Source organism: Protomyctophum parallelum (assembly GCF_964188405.1).
Source record: "Protomyctophum parallelum genome assembly, chromosome: 1".
NCBI classification, from domain to species: Eukaryota; Metazoa; Chordata; class Actinopteri; order Myctophiformes; family Myctophidae; genus Protomyctophum; species Protomyctophum parallelum.
Window position 1 is genome coordinate 55266134 of NC_139697.1, and position 16956 is coordinate 55283089.

A 16956-nucleotide genomic window follows, 5' to 3' on the forward strand; every position below is an offset into this window, starting at 1 on the left:
GTAGACAGGAGAGACACAGGGGGACAGAGGGAGGAGAGGAGTGTAGACAGGAGAGACACAGGGACAGAGGGAGGAGAGGAGTGTAGACAGGAGAGACACAGGGACAGAGGGAGGAGAGGAGTGTATAGACAGGAGAGACACAGGGACAGAGGGAGGAGAGGAGTGTAGACAGGAGAGACACAGGGACAGAGGGAGGAGAGGAGTGTAGACAGGAGAGACACAGGGACAGAAGGAGGAGAGGAGTGTAGACAGGAGAGACACAGGGACAGAAGGAGGAGAGGAGTGTAGACAGGAGAGACACAGGGACAGAAGGAGGAGAGGAGTGTAGACAGGAGAGACACAGGGACAGAGGGAGGAGAGGAGTGTATAGACAGGAGAGACACAGGGACAGAGGGAGGAGAGGAGTATAGACAGGAGAGACACAGGGACAGAGGGAGGAGAGGAGTGTAGACAGGAGAGACACAGGGACAGAGGGAGGAGAGGAGTGTAGACAGGAGAGACACAGAGGGAGGAGAGGAGTGTAGACAGGAGAGACACAGGGACAGAGGGAGGAGAGGAGTGTAGACAGGAGAGACACAGGGACAGAGGGAGGAGAGGAGTGTAGACAGGAGAGACACAGGGACAGAGGGAGGAGAGGAGTGTAGACAGGAGAGACACAGGGACAGAGGGAGGAGAGGAGTGTATAGACAGGAGAGACACAGGGACAGAGGGAGGAGAGGAGTGTAGACAGGAGAGACACAGGGACAGAGGGAGGAGAGGAGTGTAGACAGGAGAGACACAGGGACAGAAGGAGGAGAGGAGTGTAGACAGGAGAGACACAGGGACAGAAGGAGGAGAGGAGTGTAGACAGGAGAGACACAGGGACAGAAGGAGGAGAGGAGTGTAGACAGGAGAGACACAGGGACAGAGGGAGGAGAGGAGTGTATAGACAGGAGAGACACAGGGACAGAGGGAGGAGAGGAGTATAGACAGGAGAGACACAGGGACAGAGGGAGGAGAGGAGTGTAGACAGGAGAGACACAGGGACAGAGGGAGGAGAGGAGTGTAGACAGGAGAGACACAGAGGGAGGAGAGGAGTGTAGACAGGAGAGACACAGGGACAGAGGGAGGAGAGGAGTGTAGACAGGAGAGACACAGGGACAGAGGGAGGAGAGGAGTATAGACGATACGTGTATAGAGAGAAAATACAGAAGAAGAGAAGACAGTAGTCACAAGAGACAAAAACAACAAAGGTGATTATGGGGGAGAAGAAATGGAGTATTACATTATGAAAAGCTGAAATACAGTTTTGACGTCATTCATCTCTTGTCCTTCTCGGAAGGGAGGAGATTCTCAAAGTGTGGTCTGAGAACCACAGGAGGTTCTTTTTAGGAGATTTAGAGTCCAATTAGATACGGGCGGCTGTGGCTCAGGAGGTAGAGCAGGTCGTTCAATGATTCCGTGGATCGGCGGTTTGCGGTTTGAATCCCGGCTCCTCCTGTCTACATGTCAGAAGTGTCCTTGGGCAAGACACTGAACCCTACATTGCCTCCAATGAGTCGGTGGGTGCTAGCTTGCCACCATTGGCGAATGAATGTGCAGGAGTGAGGACGCTGGCGTCGACTGTTCGCCGCTTCACCTCCCAATGTATGAATCAATGAACCATTGTAAAAAATGCAATTCATGAATTGAACACATTACATTCATAGAGAAGAAGGCAGAGGAAAAGACTGTCTCACATGAACCTGCAGCATGGCCTCTTGCCTTGGCACAAGTCCCTCAGCTGTCTGGAAGCTAGAGGGTCGTTAGAGGAACCTCCTTCAGCTGTCTGGAAGCTAGAGGGTCCTTAGATGAAGCCTTGTACTGAGAAATGAGGTTTGATTGTCTGCTAATGCTCCATTGAGGGCTAGCTTTCCAATGCTCCAATCCAGGAGTGTATAATACTACTGTACATCTCCCTGGACACAAAGACCCAGGCTGGTTTTGAGATGCTCCACTGAAACACTGTATTGTTTACTAGGCCACTGGTTACTGTAATCTCTCATCACAGCGTCACAGTAAGAGCAGTGCCCAGGTCCCACGTGCACCATGCGTCTACTGATCACATCCCACAGTAGAGCAGTGTCCAGGTCCCACGTGCACCATGCGTCTACAGATCACATCCCACAGTAGAGCAGTGTCCAGGTCCCACGTGCACCATGCGTCTACAGATCACATCCCACAGTAGAGCAGTGTCCAGGTCCCACGTGCACCATGCGTCTACAGATCACATCCCACAGTAGAGCAGTGTCCAGGTCCCACGTGCACCATGCGTCTACAGATCACATCCCACAGTAGAGCAGTGCCCAGGTCCCACGTGCACCATGCGTCTACAGATCACATCCCACAGTAGAGCAGTGCCCAGGTCCCACGTGCACCATGCGTCTAAAGATCACTTCCCACAGGAGTTTTCTTGCCAGTGCCATAGTCTCTCTCTCTTTCTTTACCTCGTCCCATCACGATAAAAAAGATACTGGCTTGCCCATTTACTTTAATAGAAGAAGAAAATATGAGATTAACTACAACACAGCAACACACTCGTACAGTACAGGCTTGTGTTGCTGTGACGGAAACATAAAAATACACATAAGTACACATAAAATCCTCACAGCTTAATGCCCTTAACTGTCCACTGCAGCCCAAAAGGAGGAAAAGATTTAGATGTGTGTTGCTATGTACTCACGCGGTTTATCACTGCGGGACACCTCAGGAGAAACACGATGATGAATGGGTGTGTATGACAGACCCGGGACGGCTGGCCGCGGCTGGTCTGAGATCAGAGGGAAATGGTTTCAGACTGTAGGGGGGGGGGAGTCTCTCCTCCTTGGCAGAAACAGTCTCTTCAGACCTGCAAAAAATATATAATGTGGATGATATCGCGCAGAAACCGTGTATCCTTTTAAAGATTCTGTTTTCTGTCTTTTCCCCCCCAAGAATGAATGCCCTACTTCTTCATACTTACAGTGTAAAAGTAGTAAAAAATAGCCGATCTACAGTACAAGCTCGCAACGTGCCACATTGTGACGTATTGTGAGCTGTTGTGGTATTTTAGTTTTGAGTGAAAGTGTCTGTGGGTTTTTATAAATAATGACCCAATATTAACAGGAGATTGTGACTAAAATTATAACTCCATTGGATCCAATGGAACACTGGTTATATTTTCCAGTTCTTGAAAAGTAACTGTAACATACAAGGTTTCCACCCAACAGCGACAATAAGACATATTTTGGCCCTCAAGGTGAGGGCCAAAATATATCATAATAACCTGCCATATTCTCTCAAATGAGACACGCTATATGACGTACAGTATTCTGTCCTGTTTGATAAGTCACCGAAGGCTGACTGCATTAATTATGTTACCTCGTGCTAGAAGTGTCGTATAATTCTTTCATTTTCAGTTCGAGGAGAGATACATATTGCAGATGCTTGAAGAACGGTAACAAATTGAGAATGCAGCTCTCTGCTGTCTTACTAACGTCAGCTAGACTATAATGCTGCTAGTGTTGGACAAGGTGTTGTCAGGTGGACAGACAGGAGGAAATCACGAGGACAAAGTTTATCCTTATTGACTCCTTTCTTGGCCTGTGAAGTTCATTCTCCCATGAAGGACCTCACAGCCTCTTCCAAAGTTTCCAGGAAGCGTTTCAAACCGTAAACGGGTGGGCTTTGCAGGAATAGCGTGATGACATGCATTACGTCCTTGGCTGTTCTGTTGCTGCCTGGTTGTCTACCTCGGTCTGTGTCAGTCGACTCCATCTTCAACTAAAGCTTTAACAAACCTCTGCCTCTCAACGGCACCCATCCAACCCCTCCCTATACTGTATGTCTCCAAACACCAAAAATCTTTATGTCTTTTTATCCTTTAATTTACGGCTCTCCAAGTTTCCATAAATGTGTGTTTGTGCTGAGGATTGCTGCAGTGCAACCCTTGTGATTGTCCTGCATGACCCCCCCCCCCCCACCCCCCAACACACACACACAACACACACATCCCATGAGAAGGAATCCATACCACACCACTGAGGGTTTTAACATTTTAGAGTGTGTGGAGAATCAATGTCTACATGCTCCACTTCTGGCCTCCCAGTCTTCTTTGTTGTGTTTAAGTTCCTCTCAGTCCAACCCAGGTCATTCCCAGACCCTGGCCTCAGTCCCAGGTGGCGGTCACATAATAGTAATAGTAATAATGTCCGACCTGACCCGTCCCCAGGATGTCCTGTACAACTCTCGCCCTTTTTTCATAATTTTGCTTTCTTTTTTCTTTCTTTCTTTCTTTCTTTCTTTCTTTCTTTGTCTGTGCAGTATTTCACCTATTTCCTGGTGTAAAAAACTAAACAAAACTGAGGTGACCATGACATCACCCACTCCCCCGGTGGGCAGTCATGGTGGCTTAACACTCTTTAATTAGATTTACCTAGAAAGATGGGATGGGTGTGTGCGTCATGTGGATTTGTGTGTGTGCGTGCTTGTGTGCATTGTTTGCTTAGTTTTTCCCCGCCACAGGTGGCTAAGCCGTCACAAGCAGCCTGAAAGATGTTTAGGAACACCCAGATATATAAGCCCACAGTCCAAAGATAGTGTTACTGTCAACACCCTAAAGCACAGGAAATGACAGAACCAGGGACCCTCTGCAATCTGTACTTCTACACCACAGCACCAACACTGGGGTGGGACCCAATGATACGGCAACAGTATTGTTATGACCATGCAGAATCCTTGCAAAGCCCTGAATGCAATTAGCATGTGCATCTATACATTCACAGAATCTGTCTGTCTGTCTCTCTCTCTCTGTGTCACGTATCTCGAGACATATTATCTCCAGAACCCAACTGACTTCACACCAGTGGCAGAGGGAATGTCCCACGGGCCCTGATGCGAGATTGACAGCCCTCCCCAATGAACTATATTTTACACTAGTTACTATTGACAGGAAATGTAGTCTTAGTCGCTGTAACTTAACAGCGTGTGTTTGTGGGAGAGAGAGCCAGAGAGAGAGAGAGAGAGAGAGAGAGTTTACTACGGTATAGGAGTGGCAGCCGGGCCCCCTCCCCCCCGGGCCCCGATGCGACTGCATATACTGCTTCACACCTTGTCTGACAGTCGACATCCCATTACTCCGACTGTGCGACTACATGGCTTCGCGTGCAGTTTGGGTTAGGGTCAGGTTTTAGGGATAGGGTTAGCAATGGGGCAAGTCTGAGTAACAGGAGGTCGGAGCAGTGCCACGTTACCGTCCTGCTGAGGGGCAGGGCGGTGGAAGTGCTGTGTCGCGTGTGAAGTCGATGGGATGAGCCGGCGTGCTCCAGGCACGCGTTTTCAAATGGTGGTCACGCCCTGAACGGGCACTGCACTAGCATTTCAGTGTTTTGCTTTCAGTGTGCAAAGATTGGTCAGAACATGTGTTTGAAAATTCATGATGCATTATCATCAAGCTTCAAAATAAGAATAATTTCCCCCTATCGATTGTCAAAAATATATTTGGGCTTTTTGATGTTGTTGAGGACACAAAATGAAATCCTATAGCAATGGTCTTAGATCCCTTATAGCATCAAACAAAGGTCTGACCTTATTAACTATCCAAGAGTACAGTAGGGGGCAATAGGTCACTATGCCACATGGGTCCAGTAGGGAAGTTGTATTCTTCCATTGTTTAGGAGAAACTGTATGACGCAAACATTGTATAACATATAGGGGGCAAAACAAGTGAAGGTCTCTAATTTAACTCCAGAAAGTGTACAAACGGAAAGAAATTTGACACTTTGTTTACATTTGCACCCTCTCCTGTTCACAGTCAGAGTTAAATGAAGACAGGAGTGTAGGTGGTGGTGTTCCAGTGTGTAAAGTACTGTAACCAATGGAGAGCCACTGTGAGCCTAATGAAGTAGTGTGTGTCACTGATCCACTGTCGGGTGTCTATATGGTCATCATGTGGTCAATGCTCATACACAGTGAGATCCATAGTGTTCATTTACCTTTGAGACCTAGTGTACATATGAGGGTCCATTTGGTTCCATCTGTACTCTCTCAGTTAAGCCATTCTGACCGGGCACCCATTTTGGTGTTGGCATCATGTTATGCTTTAGCTATTGTCCTGTGATTGTGCGCAGATCTGAGTGTGCGGAGCTTCCCTTTATTTTCCCTCATATTCCTTTTGTGGCTCCAGCACCTCCCTAAAGTTTTTTTCAGCAGATGAGCGGTGGTCCCTCTTCTATTTTTGTCTGATGCTTTAGCTATTGAAAAATAGCAGATCTACAAGCTCATATCGCGCCACCGAGTGGCGCGATACGAGCTTGTAGGTCTGCTTTTTTTTTTTTTATCGAAGAACGACTGACATTTTTAGAATCTGATCTCAGGTCAGAATGGGTTGATCAGACCAGTGTGTGTCCAGTGGAAAACTCGTATGAATCTGATCTCAGGTCAGAATGGGTTAAAATGACTTTACTGTGTTGGCTCTGTCGGCCTCATGGCCCTTCAGGTTTACAATTAATTAGGGCTGGGACTTCAGCCCTTCATTTCGATTAATAATTTGCAGAAACAATTTTTAATCGCTTCGTTTTTGCACCACTTAACCTTTCTCACTGGATGGATTTCAGGTGTAGCGATCATAGAGAAGAAGACGATCAGACCGCTTTGCTTGGCCCAATGGATGAGAAATTTATATTGAACAAAATCATTGATTCACTCGTATACCAAAATCTGTTTTCATTGAAAAAAGTACTTCTCAGGTCAAATATTGATATGCGATTAAAATACAATTAATTTGTATTCATTAATTACAATGCCTCAAATGATCAAATACCGGTATAGGCCTAATTCTTTTAATCGAGTCCCAGCCCTACAATTAATACTTAGCCATATATATATATATATACACACAGGGATAGGGTTAGTTGTGTTTTCTTCTATTTTCTTCTATTTCTTCTATTTGTTATGCTTTAAATCACTTTCTATACTTCATGTGATATTGAATTCCGTTTGGTGATGATTTTTAATTAACAGACATAATTCAAACAGGGGGTGAGGGAGGGGTTACAGGCCGGAGTCAGTTAATGCATTGATGTCACAATGTTTCCACGTCTCCCGGGTCTTATCTGGCCTGCATGGATTCAAGTTCTAAAGGAAAATGCTACTTTTAACGGCTGCCATGAACACCACCACACATCATGTTATGAGCCTGTATAAAACGCCAGCCCACGGTGCACAGGACACTTCTTCCTTGTGTTTTGCAAGGATGTCTTTGTCGTAGTCCTGGTTTATGGGTCACTTTAATGTATGTAGGCATAGGGTGCTGTGCGTGCACGCGTGTGTGTGTGTGTGTGTGTGTGTTCACGAAAGCACAAGAAACATGTCTATCTACACTATTTGACGTGACGTGACTCTACACAGTGATTCTGTGGTATTGAAGTTGAACAAACGTTTGGGTTACAGCCCCGTGCCTGTTGTGTAAGGCTCTTTAGATAAACAGCTTGAAATCCTGAACTCCTTTGCAGAGAGAAATAGAATACAGATTAATGTCAGAACTGTCACCAAGGAGTGTTTTCATATGGTTTATTGCTGTGCGTATGTGTGTGCATGCGGGTGTGTGCATGTGTATGGTTGCACTCTGTGAATTATTTAAATGCCACTTAAAGTCTAATTCTGACATGACCTGCTAACATGCATCAGCATTCCTCCCCTAACCCCTGGACCTAACTTACAACTCCTCTCCTCTCCTCTCCTCTCCTCTCCTCTCCTCTCCTCTCCTCTCCTCTCCTCTCCTCTCCTCTCCTCTCCTCTCCTCTCCTCTCCTCTCCTCTCCTCTCCTCTCCTCTCCTCTCCTCTCCTCTCCTCTCCTCTCCTCTCCTCTCCTCTCCTCTCCTCTCCTGCACTGTTGCATTTCACCCTTAACCATCTATAATTCTCTGTGCACTATATAGCCATCCTCCCTTTCTTTCCTGCAAAGGTTGCCTGCAGATATCTCTGTCTACAACCATATTTACGCTGCCTCCCTTATGTCCTCTGTGCCAGAAGTTCACCCTCATCACTGACGTTTGGTTGGAGTCAGTGTTATATCAGTGCTTTATATAACGCCGCCATTGTTGAGTGGTGTCATGATGCTGGATTGTTTCACCTCTCCTCTCCTCTATAATGTACCTACTGCATTTCACCTGTGCTACCTCTCACGTCAAAGACATGTTTCTCTCTCCCCAGGTGTCGGCCACAGATGAGGACCGTGGTTCCTTTGGTACAATATCCTACACACTGGGTTCTGGGTCCGGGGGCACGGCGTCATCCCACTTCACCATAGATAAAGACAATGGCCAGCTGTGTACCAGTGCTACCCTGGACAGGGACGAGGGGCCGGACAGCTTTGATCTCACTGTCACCGCCACAGATGGAGTAAGACCTAATTTACATCACTATAATGAATAGCTGTTTAATGCATGTGTCCAAGTACACACACGCGCACGCGCACACACACACACACACACACACACACGCATGCACGCTCGCGCGCGCACACACACACACACACGCATGCACGCTCGCGCGCTGCAGCGCGCACACACACACACACACACACACACACACACACACACACACACACACACACACACACACACACACACACACACACACACACACACACATTGGGAGAGGGATGGAGGTCCAACTGGGAATCCATGGAGGTCCAACTGGGAATCGAACTGCTTATCCTGTTAGGACAAACTAAATCCTCATACAAGCAGTCGAGTAAAGCTGATCAAAGGGACTCAGGATATCCTTTAGGAAAGACAGCATCCTGTTCTTTACCGAGCATCTTCACAGAACACAGCAAAGGCATGGCTAAGCAATCAGAAAGAGCGGGGGGGAGGGGGGGAGAGAGAGAGAGAGAGAGAGAGAGAGAGAGAGAGAGAGAGAGAGAGAGAGAGAGAGAGAGAGAGAGAGAGAGAGGAAAGAAGAAGCGAACAAAGTAGGAAAACAGATTTTGGTAGCATTTCAATATCGTGCCCCTTACCCCCTGTCCTATATACACCATTAAGCATGCAATTAATCGCAGCGAATGCACTTACTGAGAGATGCAATGAAACATTTATTACCCACAGTGTGCAGACTTTCGCAGACATCTTTTACATACTGAAGGTCACACACAGGTTGAATAGTATTAGTGTGGCCATCATTACTTCCTCTGCAACACACACATGTTCAACAAAACTATATATATATTTCCTCTGTTTAGGAAGGGGTTGAATTAAAGTGTGGATCCTGACATACAATCTCCTGTTGCCTCCTCTACACTCATACCTCTCCTCCATCATATATTATATTAGAATATAATTCTATAATTCAATGTTTATATATTCTATACTGCTCCTCGTCTTGCCGCTATGCACTGTACACCTGCAAAAACAATGGAAATGAAAATTTGTAGTGTTTCTGGTTTCACACAGATAATAATATATAATGTATACGCCATGCTCCATCTCACCCCCACCTCCGCACAGAAAACTTAAATTATGAATACGAATTCAATACATTTGTTTCAAATTATACCAAAGAAATGTGTGAGGTGGGAGAGGGGCATTTTTTGGTCACATATAAGTAGCCATGAAAGATCCAGCTTAAAATATGTCTGTGAAACTATATTCCCACTCCCAGTGTCTCCAAAATGCATTTAAAAATATGCGTTTTTTTGGACAGTTTTTGAAATCTATACTACATGAAATGTATATTTTCATTGTATGGTCCTCATCCCCAGGCGGGTCCAGCTGGTGGCCATCCCCTGGGTCTCAGGCCGGCTCTGTTATTATCATTAACGGTCTCATAAAGCCAGGCTTTGCAAACTACAGTGTAATGAGAGTAAACTACCCCCCCCCCCCCCCATCCCCCCTCCCGGACACATGTGTGTATGACTGTTGATTGACTCCATATTTCACACATGATGGACAGAGAACGCCGTCCTCCTACAATTTTGTTTCATCTTTACGGTGTCGCATAAATCTGTTTCATTGTAAGGACATAACTATTGTATAACGGAAGTCATTCTTTTTAATTTAAATTATTTCTTTTAACCTTGTATTCCCTGGCTTCAGAAACATGGGGGGAAAGGGGTGAACGTAACCATAAAGAAAAGAACAACCTGTTATTTAGCCGCGACTCATTCTGTGCAGTGAGCTATAGCGGCTCAGTTCTAGCAATGCAGGTACAGTAGATCATTGTACAGTAGGTACAGTATGGGCAATTAACTGAAAATATAGAAACTGTTATTTAGAACCAATAACTGACTTACTGTATAGCCGATGGATCATTTTTAATAAATGGTTTAGAATCGACTAAATAGATTAGTTTCATTATCCAATCCTGTATTATACTTTGTTGTCCAATGGTGCTGTACGAAAATTGTGAGAATACCCTATTTTCAAACATAAAAAATAAGAATCGTTCATTAATCATAGTCGATAGACGAAGCAGAAATGGGGCTTCAGTCGGCCCACCTGGATACTATCATTAGGCCGTGTTGGGACCCATGAAAAAGTGCTTAGAAAATGAGTTTCGTTCCCATGTCAAGCGAACTACGCATTCAATGCATTTTTTCATAGATAATACCCTTCTAGACTTTGGGTAAAAAGTTCTACTCATAAAAACCTGCTGTTTTTTTTTTATAGCCATAAATGTATAAACAGTTTATAACCAAAAAACGAAAATCGTGTGCTGCTGTTTTTGCTTGTAAAATGTGTTTTTGGCAACACATTCTTTTTCTCAAATGTCAAAGCATATACATAACATCTGACATAAGTATTGGTGCCTTTAGTTTACTCATATGTGAATTTATATCATGAAATGTAGCATATTTGTTAAAGAATATGCTTCAACTTAAGTGTTTGCCACACAGTACAATGAAACCTACACAGTAAATTGTGCCAAGAGCTTATGTTTCATACATAGAAAATGTCTCAACCTAATGTGTAATGAAAGGTAGAAAAGAAAATCAGGGCACCTTGGACCAACATGGCAGAAAATCTATCAAAATGTTACCACGCCCCCTAAATTGGAATAATGCAAAGAAATGGACAAGACTAAAAATTAAAGTACTAGAGGTCAGAATTATTACAACATATGGTATGAAACATTTATTTATTTACAAGTTCCGCAAAGTGTCACAGCATCTGTCATTTGTACATCCAACCCCCCCCCCCCCCCCCAGGAAATATATGAAAATACAAAATAGCATACAAATGTCATCATCCCATGTACCTCTTTCTTCTGTTTCCTTTGACACATTTTCACAGTCCTGGCAGTGACATAAATCAGTGCAAGACAGTTTTGCAGACATACATGAACATCTTTCAGTCTCACATTTGCTTTTTTACAATTACAGTGGACTACCTGCAACACACTATCAGGGGCAGGATTTCTAGTCAGCCATGTTACTTTTAACTCCCCATCCTCCATGCCCCATCCACTGCCAATGGGTGAAGGAGCACACATCCTACTAGTCAGAGAACGTCTCATCACTGCTGCTTGGTAGTTTTCCCTTTTGCAATGTTGGTGGAGAGCATCACTTGTTGGGGGAATGGACAGTTCTGGCAAAGCTGATGATGCCGTACAGAATGATTTGTACCTTGCATCCTGAAACAAGTTCTGTGGCCCTTGTCTTTTAGACTGTGGATTGTGTTGAATGTAGGAGGTGCTTTCAATGTGTAAACTGACTTCGGCAGTGGCTGTCTGTCTGGTCTAGACATTGTTTCAACAACAGAACTTTGTAGCATAATGCCATTTGTATGGTGAGTAGTTCCACAACCTGACAGTGTCTCCTCCCCAAAATCAATGTTATCCCACACCAGTATGGTAGGTGCCTTCTTTGAGAACCCCTTAGGAATTTTGTCTCTGCCCTCTAGAAGTTGTAGTTGAGCTAGGCTAGTGTCTAGACTGACAACTGTGTTCCATGAAGCACAGTGTCCTAATCTATTCAGTAGTGACAGAACATTGGATGAACCTGTTAAATGGCGAACAGTTAGACCAAGACACAGTGACTTAGGCGTCTGCTTCCGACCTTTAGATGCACAATGTATTGACAAACAGATAAAACTTTTAGGTTTACATCTTCAGGAATATCAACATAACAGTCTAGTGTTGGTTCCTCTGTTGCACCTATAATCCAGGAAATTACATTGAATAGTTCAACTGGCACAACAGATTTTGCTTCAGAAACATTCAAATCCTCTGCTGTGGGAGGCCAAGGGCATTTCATACCGGGAGTTTCATTTACAAGTTCAATATCAGTCCTGCACTATACAGTGTCCTTGTGTGCTCTGTAGTTTGTCCAGATGTGTGTTCATTGTCACTTTCAGCTTGGCTTACCTCGTTGACTCAGTTGTGGTTGTGTCTGATGGATAGCCTGTCTAACAGTGTATCTGCTGATAATGTTTCAACAAAAACTAGTTCAGAGATGTTGCGTGTTGCAGCTGGGGGAAATCACGGGCCAACCGCCTTTTCAGTTTATCCTGCCTGCAAAATGAAAATATAGAAAAAGACGGGCACAAATGTATAAATAAAGGGATTTTTTCACAATGAGAAACAAATTAATTTAAACATAGTGTCATAGCCTTTCTTGTGAGCGAATAAATCAATAAAATTGAAACTTTTCAGTATGAAAGAGGTTCTTTTTTGTTTACTGAACTGTCAAGGACACAGTTACCTGTAGTCTGAAGCATCAATATCCTCATTCTTCTTAACAATGTCTATGAACTTCTTCCTTAGTTGGTTCATTTTCAGGATGACTCGTTCGCAGAATATGTTGTAGCTGGCAGCAAAGGGTTGTTAATTTCTGAAAACACACACACACACACACACACACACACACACACACACACACACACACACACACACACACACACAGACAAAAAAATACTTAACATGTGCAAAGGTGTCTGCTGTCAACATTGTATCTAAAGACAGCCAAAATACAGAGTATATATATAGTATCACACATTTACAATTCAAAATGTAGGTGAAATTTGTTTTTGTATCTTCTATCCATTATATGGTTATGTAATATAAAAATAACAGTGACCTGCCCCCTTGACCTCCATGCATTCCTAATAATGTAGTAATTCAATCAGCAGTGTTTCAGTCTCTGTTCTGTAGATAAACACTTTTATCAATGATAAGTATAATATAATATAATAATATATAAATGCACTACATCACAAGACCACCGCCTTTCTATCTGCAAACTTCCTTACCCAAAAAGACATGATATTCAACATATTCAACAGAGTGATCCCACAAAGCCTTGGCCTCAAACACAGCACATCAAAGACCTCTGATCTAATGGGAAAATGATAGGTCTGTATGTAAATACCGGTAGCACAGTTATCGTCATAATCAATATTTCACAGTCCAAAACTGGCAATGCATTTTCCAGTCCAATGTTAACGTGTGTGTGTGTGTGTGTGTGTGTGTGTGTGTGTGTGTGTGTGTGTGTGTGTGTGTGTGTGTGTGTGTGAGAGAGAGAGAGAGAGAGAGAGAGAGAGAGAGGGAGGGTGGTCGCTTACCTGACAGACACTGTTTCTGCTTGTGAAAGCTTCTTCCGTTTTCCAAAACAGTAATATATTTGTCCACAAATGATGCAGATGGCTGGAAGGACATGGCCAGCAGAAGGGACGGGCAAACCTGTCCGAGAACGACGTTTCTTTCGGGGGGTTTCAGACGTGACTGTCCGAGGCAGCGTTCTCTCTTCCCCCTGCACCGTCTGTGTGCAGCGTTTCTCGGCCAAACACAATCGTCTTTTACAAATAAAGCGACAGTAACACGTGGCGTGAAACACAGCGTCCTCGTTAGAGTCCTTTGATTCCCTTTTACGCACTTTTCCCCGCTGTTTTGGTTTATTTTTCCCCTCTTGGCTGGTTGAACTGGTGGCCGCCATTGCTCTAATATTATTATGGGAAGGGAATAAAGCTGCTACGCGATTGGTCCACGTGACCAAAACAACACCACTCCCCTTGCACATATTATTACGCCTTGTAAGAAATAGTCCCGTTTTAATTCGCGGATTATAAAATAACTGCAGGGCGGGACGAGTAGAACTTTTTTTTTAGTACTTTCTACCTATAAATCTCTTTTATGGAGAAAAAATTGTGTAGTCCCCCTTCCGTGGGAACGGACCTGAACGAAAAGGGACCTCACCACACGGCCTACATTGGCTCAAGGCCGACCTACACCATAAAACTATATTTTCAAATGTATTGTATGTATTATGTAATGAATTGTGAGCGGAATGGCTTTGTTCAACCTCCACGTGTTCCCCCAGGGTGGTCTGAGCGCCGCGGCCCACGTGAGGGTCAGCGTGGTGGACGTCAACGACAACCGGCCCTCCTTCTACCCGCTGCTGTACGCCGTCAGCCTGAGCACGCACAGCGCCCCCGGCACCTCCGTCGTCAAGGTGACGGCTAATGATCCCGACGCCGGGGAGAACGGCAGGGTGACCTACCGCACGGTGCCTGGAGGAGGAGGAGGAGGCTCCGCCTTCTTCACCCTCAACAAGGACACAGGTATAAATAGATGGCGTGCGTGTGTGTGTGTGTGTGTGTGTGTGTGTGTGTGTGTGTGTGTGTGTGTGTGTGACTGACTGTGACTGTGTGTGTATTATTTGCAAGCAAGCACTACCTTAATTCTCCAATGTGTAATGTGTGGTTCTTTGTTGGTTTTTTTGTTGGTTTTTTTATCCCCCCCCCCCCCCCCCCAATAAATAAATTATATATATATATATATATATATAATTAATCTAACATGGTTAAAATTTGACTTTTAAGTTTCAATGGGTTTGTATAGGAAGGGGGCGTGGCAGCTAAAATGAATATCAAATATCTAATTACTGAATCAAGCAACTTAAAAACTATCCGAGGTGTGTCTGAGAGTAGACAATAAAATGACATTTTTTTTTATTATTTTTTTAAGTGAAATACCCCTTTAAGGGTTATTGAGTGACAGTTATAAATTGGAATTGGAAGTGTATTCACCACAGTTTACATGTACTGTTGGCAAAGCATAGGCTGGCAGATTTCAAATAGCAATGATACAATATTTACACCTATATACTGTACATTGTATCACTGAATGGGGCATCATTTTACTATACTGTACATTTAAACACAAACAACTCATTTTACTAAGTGAAACAACTCCAGAGTGTGAAGAGCAGTACTCTCGACATGTTATGTATGTATGAGAGGCTTTTAACACAAATAAATAACTGTGGATATACAGTATAATGTACACACACTGTCACTGGTGAGTTTACACAGTAAAATCCTCAATGTAAATGTATCCGTATCATGTAACTGTCTTGAGTTAACTTAACCCATTCTGGACGGGAACCCCTTTTGCAGATATAAAATAGCAGATCTACAAGCTCGAGCTTGTAGATCTGCTATTTTTGAAAATGTGGCGCAAATATATCATATCTTTGCTTCTTGGGGGGAATCTGGAACAACATATTTTCAAATGGGGGGCTCGGCGGCCAAATAAATATCGTTTTTGGGATCCTTGACATGAAAAACTTTGAGAATGACTGACAGAAACATAGGGTTTTTCAGGAAACTGTCAGGATTTAGAAGACATTTGTAGAATCATCCTCGGGTCTAAAATTTTGACCCGAGGACCATTCTACCAAAAAAAAAAACAGTTCTACCCATTTAATGGCTAGAACAGTTTTTTTTGTCTGAACCAACATCCTTCCTGAACGACCACAGCTAAAAGGGAAAAGTTTAACCATAAAATGATCATTATTTCCTCTCTTCTGTTTTATTTTCCCTCCTCCATTCCATTCCGCTCCTCTCTCTCTCTGTCTCTGTCTCTGTCTCTCTCTCTCTCTCTCTCTCTCTCTCTCTCTCTCTCTCTCTCTCTCTCTCTCTCTCTCTCTCTCCCTCTAGGCGTGATCTCTCTCTCCCGCTCCCTCCACGGCAGAGCCAACACGGTCATCTCCATGGTGATCTCGGCGGAGGACGGCGGCGGCCTGGTGGCGCCGCTCAACGCCAGGGTGAACGTGAGCGTGGTGGGAGGCGTTGTGGCGCCCCCTGTGTTCGACCAGGCGCACTACTTCTTCACCGTGTCCGAGGGCGTGCTGAGGGGCACGGCCGTGGGGACGGTCCGCGCCGCTACCAAGACCGGTGAGACCGCTAATAATGTCTATGGAGCGTCGCAGTCCCGCCCCCTTTCATGACGACGACCACGAAATAATTCCCCATGCTCGAACAAAGCCAACTCGGATCGTGACAAATCATGACAACAAACAAAAAAATTGGGCCGTTGTCATGATTTGTCACGATCCGAGTTGGCTTTGTTTCGAGGCTTTACAGACCTTTAAATAAATACTTTTTGAAATGTCTATGGGAAATATGCACGGGGAATTATTTCCTGGGCCTGTCGCCGTCATGAAAGGGGGGCGGGACTGCGACGCTCTATAAGAGGGAATGAAAGTTAGGAGGCGCTTACTCTATGACGCTGCGCTCACAGTCGAGGTCGACGGACGCTACGATAATGAGCAAGTATGGCTGGCCTCGTTGTGTTGCTCATGTCACACTGCATAAATAAAAACGGTAGGGTTAAATTGTACAGGGATCTGGTTAATGGCAAGAATGAGTTTTCCTTTAATGGAACAGGGCCGGAATTGTGGGGATGGAGAGAGAAGCCAACGGAGGGGAAATGGTGAAACAAAAACATTTGATTGATTGACACTAACATGCATCGTTGGAGCACTGGAAAAAGGTGAAGCGAGCCAACGTTCTTTGTAGCACGGCAGTGACCTTCTGTGGCTTCATCTCGCTGAAAATGACTCTAGCCTGTTGTTTTGTCTGCGCTAGTGTGAACATAGCATGAGTATAATAGATAGAGTCCCATAAGGAGGAAATGAGCATGAGCCTCTCTACTACTTATGTTAATTGTGAACATCATGAG

General features: G+C 44.6%; 1 protein-coding gene across 1 annotated transcript in view; it reads left to right on the forward strand.

The window, feature by feature from the left end:
• Nucleotides 1-16956, forward strand: part of dchs1b (dachsous cadherin-related 1b) — a 142261-nt gene that overhangs the window by 92236 nt on the left and 33069 nt on the right. Inside the window, exons 5-7 of the mRNA XM_083778707.1 lie at nucleotides 8209-8397; nucleotides 14312-14552; nucleotides 15933-16169. Coding sequence (XP_083634833.1) covers nucleotides 8209-8397; nucleotides 14312-14552; nucleotides 15933-16169 — 667 coding nt within the window. The remainder of the gene's footprint in view (nucleotides 1-8208; nucleotides 8398-14311; nucleotides 14553-15932; nucleotides 16170-16956) is intronic.